Genomic DNA, 8,295 nt, shown 5'->3' on the forward strand with positions numbered 1-8,295 from the left:
TTATTACCGAATTATGAACTATCATAATCTTATGATATTCATAAAAAATATTACTGCCATTAACTTTTATTACTTCCTTTATTACCGTCCTAAGTCATAAATGATTTGACAGGGGGCCATAAATCACTGGTTTGACATAAAGTCCCAATATTCCTCCTTGTGTGGACACAGCACTCGTTCATCCACTGAATCTAGTAGCTTCTATGCCTCAGTGATTTATATGTCAGTGTTAACTGGCTTAACAAACAAACAGCATCCCTCTCAAAATGGTCAGGAACAAGGACTAGACTCAAAATGGGTGAAAACACGGCCAATATCCAAGAAAAGCTTTTAAAGACTATCATAAAGTCTGGAAAACGTTTACTCACAACCACTTTAAAAAAAATTACACGAGAGTCTGGCTTCTTGGAAGCAAAATATAAAGAAATGTGGGGTGTCCAAGAACGTGGGTGGTGGGTGTTCTTTGTACAACGAGTTTCCGTTGTTCCTCCCGACCAGCAGGTGTCGCCATCACATCACTGCGCTAATCAGACATTTGCTCACCCGTCCAAGAGCACGTCAGGTCGTGGATGCAGTCTGCGGATACAAGAAAAAAACATCTCTTTCCTGTAAGGTTTTTAATCGTCGTTTCGCTCTTCATTGCTGGTGGGTTAGTGTGTTTGACTGTGGGTTTATTAATGTTGCGTTGTTAAGTCAGGGAAACGCATCATCTACGCGGAAACGCACATACCGGCTCAGGTTCGCCTCATCTGTTGCATGTCGCGTTCACTGGTATCATTGTAAAACCGAATGTAAAATTTCATGTAAACGTCAGTGCCGACCGGGACTGGATTGTTTTAAACAGAAAACATAAAGTGTTCGTCTCTGAGCTGTTAGACCAGAAACTAGCTAACGAGCAGCAGCTGGATAGTTGAACTTTGAACTCGGAGCTTTACAGCTTTTTCAGCACTTTCGGAGATTAATAAAGTCTGTAGTGGTGTTTAAACTACGTATGTGGTATTCTTCTCACAGAGGTTCGCAGTTTGTGTATATATAATATACGTTGTGCACATAAAATTGGTTTTAGGTTTTAAGTGAGAAAACAGTGCGGCGCAAAATCAACAATTAATAGGGACCAAGTAGTGTTCTCGCTAAATCTCACGATATTTTAGTATTTGACTGGTAATTTACACAGGCACGTGCATTTACACTCACAGGTGAACAAACATGCCTCCACGTGTCAGCTAGCATTATATTTCCTCTCTCCCTGTGTTGGACGATCAAGTTGTGTCATTTGTTTTACTCCTTTTATTACAATTTGTTTAGTACAATGAATCTACCTATCCGCTGGCTTTCCGTGCATGAACCCTAAATGTTTGTCTTTTTCCTTCTTCTCCACAGATGACTGTACTTTCTCCTGTCTGAACATCATGCTTCCCCGTGCGGGTAAAGAGTTTCTGGTCCGGATACGGTTCTCCTGGAGGCCGTTCTTCCAAGGCCGCTACCTGCTGGTCACCAATATCATGAGTGGAGGGGTGATGCTGTCTCTGGGAGACATCCTACAGCAGACTCGGGAGAAACACAGGGATCCTGGCAAAATCAGAGACTGGAGCCGAACAGGTGACACAGAGTTTTATGCATTTAATGTCATACACCATTTTCTTATTTTGGCTGATATGCAGGAGAGCTCCAGATCTGTACAGTTTCTAAAATAAAAATATAATGAACTCAAGTAATTTTGGACAAAAGCATCTGCATTGTTGTTAGAATTATCATTTGATTTGGGGATACAGAGGAGAGCATGCCAAAGAACATGTGCAAAACAAATGTAGTTGTCAGCAGTAAAGATTCTGCCAACAGGATTATGCTTAAACACTTTTTAAAAAACAATTCTTACAAAATAAAAAGGAACTCCTACTATTTTGTAATAATCTCATGTTGGGCTATCATGATTTATTTCATGCACGGCTGTTCTCTGTTTGGCTTCAAAGCTCGCATGTTTGCCGTGGGCTGCTCCATGGGTCCTCTCCTGCACTACTGGTACATCTGGCTGGACAAAGTGTACGCGGGCAAAGCTCTCAAAACCTTGGTCAAGAAGGTTGTGGTGGACCAACTGGTTGCTTCCCCGACCCTGGGCGTGTGGTATTTTTTAGGTGAGAAGGAATTTACTGGTACTAAGTCCTGCTTCTCACACATTGTTCAGGGTGTGAGCACATGAACAGTTTGTCAGTGACGCGCACACACACACGCACACTTGAGAGATCGTGTTCAAAGGTTGCGCATAAAGATGTGGGTAAGGAAAACCCCCGCGTATAAGACATATATGGGGTTCAAAGGGTATCTGTTTCGAGTAGGCTCAAGTTTAGCAGTTCATGTTTATAAGAGCGCTTATCTGAGGGTGGTTTTAATAAAGTGTGGCGTTGACGCATGTCTGACAGAAAACTGTTTATCACAGGTATGGATCTCATGGAGGGGCGCAGTTTATCCGAAGGATGGGCAGAGTTTAGAGGCAAGTTCTGGGAATTTTACAAGGTAAGTTAACCTGGAGGTTGAACATTAATTGTTCTTCATTCATCCCAACTGAAATTCTTCTTTGTCTTTAACAGAAGATGAGAATTTAGCGTTTAAACTGTAACTGAACATTAAGTAACATAAAATATAACTGTGCTCTACACGGCAAACGGAGGAACTTTACGAGTTACGACTATAAGTTACATGTAGCAATTTAGCTCTGTGCTCTTCTGTCTTAAATCTTGAGGTTGTTGTTACTCAGAAGGTTAAAAAAAAAAAAAAACCCAGCAGAGGAGATAAAACCTCCCAGTCTCAGCTGGTAACCTGCTGAGCAGACGGAGCATACTTCCCCCCTCTTGTCTGTTTCTCTGAGTAATTAGTACCTGCTTGTTTATCTTAATGTGTGTTGTTCTTGCTGACAGGCAGACTGCTGTGTTTGGCCCGCTGCTCAGATGATCAACTTCTACTTTCTCTCGCCCAAGTTCCGCGTCGTGTACATCAACTTTGTCACCTTAGGGTGGGACACCTACCTCTCTTACCTCAAACACAGAGTAAGTCAACCACACAGGAAGTTTTTGGTTTTGTTACCTCTTATTTTACCAATTAACAGCTGTACGGTGCTGTGTGCAGCTCCTCCCAGCTGTGTGTGTTCTGTCTGCTTACACATTTCCTCTGGGATGGCGAATGGAGCTGAAACTGTGTGTCACTGGTAGCAGATGGTATGTTTCTGCTCTATGCTGATTGGCTGACAAGTGGGCGGAAATAGGGAAGAGTGTGACAGTGGAGTTCACCAGGAATGGAAGAAGAAAATTTCAAAGATTAAGAAAAGCAGCATGGAAAACGCAGGCAGCTACAGTGGACACTATTCATTGTTTGTAACAGTTTCACTTCAGCTCTTTGAATGTCAAATGAACTCTCTCTCCACGGCTGGTTGACCAACAACAGCACAAGAGAGAATGATCTACAGATGGGTTGCACCACATACTTTGTATGCTGCCTCCATCATACAGCAGAGCTCCCTGCAGATAGACAGGCCATCCCTGTACTACCAACGCCATCCCTGCTGAACCATAGGTTCCAGTATACAGGCAGCCAGTCGGAGGAAAGCTGCTTTAAGCAGGAGGCTGACAGTGGGTGAACTGAGGGGCTCTACAAAGGCTCAGTATGAGCTCAAAAGGATTAATACGGTATATTGGGACTCTTACTCACCAGCGCTGCCCATGAGGTTCATTGCATCTCTGACTTTTCTAATCACTTATGTACAAAAGTGAAGTGATGTTGATCATGTCAATGCATCCACTGATTTGTATTGTCTTGACAGAAAGACGACCCCCATGCTGAGCTGGCATTAGACAGCAACGTTGCGGATGTACAAAAGGAAGTGCTGCCACAGTCCGAACCGTTGGAGGAGAAGGCTTAAAGAAGCTCAATAGAGAAGATACGTGTTGCTGTTTTTATGCATTTATACTCTTCCTCCCTTTGGAACTGCTGTCGGACTGTTGTGTTCATGCAACAGTGTGTGTTCCTGTGTTGGTCACTCAGATTTAAACTGATGCGTCTCTGGGAAGTTTGAAGTTAAAGTGCTGGTACACTTCTTCTTAACTCCCAAAGAGTTTAAATGTGTCTGTTTATGTGTGAATGATGTGCGCATGGATGAGAAGCTGTTTCACTGCCCTCAGGTACAGCATTTACTGTCAGAGTGAATTGAGCGGCTGTTAAGGGGAAGGTTTAAAAAGTCCCAAAAGTCATTGGACCCAAATTTTAAATCTGATTCTAGTAATGCTTTTACTTTATTTTTTTTTAATATGCTTTATTTAATAAAAAAAAAACCCAAAAAAAACCCAATCAATATTGATGTGAGAGAGCTCTACTACATAACTGCTTCAGCAGCAAACCATGTCTTTGAACATTGCCTTAATATATCATCCAGTGCTGCGTTTGTTTTAATGTCAATCACTCCATTTAACTTGACCCTCTGAGGTCAAATGAAGCATGATTATGGATCGATTTGTATTTTGTCATATCACATAGAATAACCGTTGAAAATAAGTAATTTTTAACTGTGCAGTAGTTTTTCACTAGTTACTGTAAAACTGACTGTATATTTCTACCAGTTTAATTTATTGATGATTTTTATTTTTTAGCTTTGGCAGGTCCAGTGATGATTTAGTTTATGTGATGATGGGGGGAGAAAAACCAGTATAAATGGTGTTAGCATAAACACTGTGAGGGTGGGGAGCGACACCATCTTCGGCGCTGCTGCTGTGTTCGTATAATGTATTTATTATATGAAATTTTTTCCCAGAGTTCTCCACATAAAATGCATCATTGGTGTACTACCTGTGTAAAAGAACTGAGAAGCCATGTATCAGCAGTCTGCTAAGATTTCTGAATGCTGAAGAATTTATTTTCACATAAATTCAAATCAAATAAAAAAAATCTTTCTTTTGGCACTTTTGTGGTTCTATCCTAATTATCCATATACTTTAGTTTGGACACATTATGTTACAACATGTTATCAATATTGAAGCAATTGAGAATTAAATGGGATAAAGCCCCCCCCCCTTATTTTTATAACCCAAAAGTAAATATGGTGATGTTTGCCCTCCTTATAATGGAGGAGGCTATTACCGTCACTGTGTTAGTGTTTTAACAGGAAATATTAGGGACAATGTTACAGTTATTCTCATATGAATGACATTTTAAAAATGTATTCTTTAATACTGTGCAAAATTCTTGAGCCACCCCTCATTTTAAAATATTCTCCTTCACAATAACCAGACTTTCTTGGATTTTTAAAGTGGCTTTAAGCAATAGTTCCCTAGATCTCTTTCAGTTGTTTCCTTTGGACATTGACTGCCTTTTTACTCATTTTCACTCCAGTCCTTGTTCTGTACCATTTTCAGAGGAAACATTAGCAGGGCATGTTGTTGCTAGCAGCCCATCACAACAATGCATAATTTGTTCCCATTTATTTGGCCGAGTCTGAAATATGCCAACGATAACACCGCATGTTGTGTTGTGCCAGCATGGAGGTTCCTAAAGAGCTCTAAGCTGGGAACCTCTGGATGGCAGTGTGACCTAAGAAAAACAAAGAGACAACTGAATATCTACAGCAGATGAACGATGTCTGAAAGTCACGTCGTTTTGAAAAATGAAAACATCCAGAAAAGACCCGAAACGTGACCTGAGAGACACACCTGACCCTTCAGCTACTGTTCACTACTGTTCACTGAGGCCTCATCAGAAATGGTGTCAGGGGAAGGATGGATGCCAACAAGTCAAATTTACACAACGACTGGTCTGTATGTATAAAGTTTCAGTGACGTACACAATATCAAAAACCTTAAAACAGCATAAAAATGAAAGAAAGTAAAGTTGAAGACTCAACTTAAAAAGAATAACATGCAGAAATAAGCTCCACTGCACCTGATTCAACAAAAGTGTCAAACGTGCAGTGGACAAAATGATTTTCTTGTTTCATCAAAAATAAAGTGTCCAGCTCTGTGCTGCAGCATAAGCAGCCTGCACAGTGCAGAGTAAAAGACCTGGGATAGCATAGGTCATTGCAGCTGGCAGCATGAGACAACTTTCATGTTTAAAATCTATTTTAGAAGTAAAAACTAATCTGCAGCTGCCTGCAGCAGGAATAGAAGCAAAAGCAAACACACACAACCTTGTTTAAATATTGACTGATAGTGTGAAGGGTTTAATGCTTGATATGCAACAGCCCGTGTTTGGAGCACATCCTGCTGTCAAGGATGTAGTTACCGCGTGTGTGTGTGCATGTGCGTTTGTCTGTGAATGTCACTGATATGACTGGCAGCCACTTCCCCTCTCAACATGCCCGCAACGATGCACCTCACTCTGCTGGTGTCCCTGTTAACAGCGACAGTCATCAGTGGTAAGTCAGCATTTTTCAACAAGTTTTCGCTTCTCAAAATTTTGTGTTCTATATGTTTGAACGTTAGGCTGAAGTCTTGTAGAAGTGCAAATTTATGCAAACAGGAAGCTTCGTGCAGTGAGAGACAGTCGGCCGGTTTGCCTGTGGCAGCGCGGCACTGGCTCTTGTTTTAAGTGTAATAAGAAGCAACCGTGTGTTGTCACAGACACATTTGTATTCATTCTGTTGCTGTTCATTACTACAAAATTCATATCATAAGTAAAGCGTGTATCTGTAAAACATAAGGGGAAGTTCACACCTGGGTGTAGACTGGGGCTAATATTTAATCAGTGATAGTGAGCTGAAGTCGAGCCTCCTGTGGCAAACACTTTACTGAACACACGTTGCAATTGCTTTAATATTACCTGACCCACTGCTACGCGCCAACACAATCTGCTTTTAGACACTTGCAGCATGTCGCAGTTTTCTGAAATTTACTTTGTTTTTGTTCTTTTGTCAAGTTTAAAGCCATTTCTTGCCTCAGAAAGTTGTCACAGCATTCGTACCTTAAGCTCCTCTGGATCTTTGCCCACATCGCATAATTGTACAAGTACAGTTATGTGATTTAAAGCTCCTAAACGCTCATGTATTTACCACTTAAAATCTCAGCTTCGTCATAGTTTGAAGGTTTTCCGGTGTGTTTTCTTTGTACACAAAGCGGATTTTAGGGGTAAAACAGTAACAGGTAGAGCAGCTACAGTGTTGATGAGGACCCCAACCTGAACCCTAAAGTGCCTACACTCAAACACCTGCCAAACTTCAATCCCACACAGCTCCGTAAAGAAATCTAAAACCGTCTTCATAAACAGTCCGAGGCCACAAAGATGATGCACATATAGATTGTTATTGTCTCAGGGGTGTGAATCTAACATACGTAGCTTCCTTAACATGATTTTATGATAAACGTGGTGTGAGTGGGTGTGGGCGGTGACTAGAAGATGAAACTTACAGAGTTCCATGATGAAAGTGAGCTTTGCGTAATGCATCATTACTATCATGTTAATTACGTGTGACTTAAGTAATAGTGGCAAAACTCCAGAATAGTGAATTTAAAGGTGTAGCATTCAAAATTTCTAATCTGTGATAATAAAGCTTATATTTAGGTTAAGGTAGGGTTACTTGATTAAAACGAATCAAATGTGAAATAAGAGCCTACATGACCACTTCAGAATCACCTGGGATTTATTTTTGTACTATATTTTGCACTCAATAAAAAGATTTTTCAGCAATAATTTTGAGTAAAACGCAGCTGAAATATATCCTTATTATAGAGTTTACCAAAAATTTAAGTACCAGCAACGTTCTGTTAGTCTGTGTCAGACATCAGATATGTATTTTGCTATTCAAACTCTGGGATATTCAATGATCTAAAAGTTGGTTATAGAAAAAAATCATACAAAGCAATTATTTTGTGTCAGAACTTTTTGATGATTACAACAACACCATGCTCTGTCAATAGGAAGGGCTAGGGTTAGTGCACAGCATTAAGCCATGCTTGTCTGCATTAGTGCTCTCATGCATTAAAAACATCCAGTGCAAGTATGGAAAAATGTAATTAAAACTTTCTTTGTGGTTTGTTGGCACCTTTAAGATGCCAACAAACCACTTGATCATTATCTCAATAAGGTGTGAATGCAGCATCTTATATTTATGTGCTGTTTGCTGCTCTGCAGAAACCACCACTTCATCCAGCTCATCCACTGCACAAACAACCACTAACAAACCACAGTCACCAACAACAATACTCCAGACTACCACTGAAAGAATAACACATCCAACTACAGCTGAAACGACAACACATCCAACTACAGCTGAAACGACAACACATCCAACTACAGCTGAAACGACAACACATCCAACTA

At 40.5% G+C, this 8,295-nt stretch overlaps 2 protein-coding genes across 7 annotated transcripts in view; both read left to right on the plus strand.

Annotated features, from left to right (window-relative positions):
- The first annotated feature begins 462 nt into the window (after positions 1–462).
- Positions 463–4,937, plus strand: mpv17l2 (MPV17 mitochondrial inner membrane protein like 2). Of its 6 annotated transcripts, none has more exons than XM_005730208.1 (6): positions 463–645; positions 1,381–1,599; positions 1,971–2,132; positions 2,435–2,511; positions 2,913–3,041; positions 3,812–4,937. In XM_005730208.1, exons 1-6 carry the CDS (start codon positions 570–572, stop codon positions 3,908–3,910), a joined length of 762 nt encoding a protein of 253 aa, XP_005730265.1. In that variant the 5' UTR covers positions 463–569; the 3' UTR covers positions 3,911–4,937. The 6 variants fall into 6 exon arrangements, with proteins under 6 accessions (XP_005730265.1, XP_005730266.1, XP_005730270.1 ...); XM_005730209.1 differs by having other exon boundaries at positions 463–608; XM_005730210.1 differs by lacking the exon at positions 463–645 and adding an exon at positions 660–738.
- A 1,347-nt stretch (positions 4,938–6,284) lies between these two features.
- Positions 6,285–8,295, plus strand: part of cist1 (colon, intestine and stomach enriched 1) — a 6,582-nt gene continuing 4,571 nt past the window's right edge. Inside the window, exons 1-2 of the mRNA XM_005730214.2 lie at positions 6,285–6,394; positions 8,107–8,295. Of these exons, the coding sequence (XP_005730271.1) occupies positions 6,334–6,394; positions 8,107–8,295 (250 nt within the window). The 5' untranslated portion in view covers positions 6,285–6,333. The remainder of the gene's footprint in view (positions 6,395–8,106) is intronic.

The sequence above is a fragment of the Pundamilia nyererei genome, unplaced genomic scaffold (genome assembly GCF_000239375.1).
Source record: "Pundamilia nyererei isolate P.nyererei 1_Seehausen unplaced genomic scaffold, PunNye1.0 scaffold00036, whole genome shotgun sequence".
Classification (NCBI taxonomy): Eukaryota; Metazoa; Chordata; class Actinopteri; order Cichliformes; family Cichlidae; genus Pundamilia; species Pundamilia nyererei.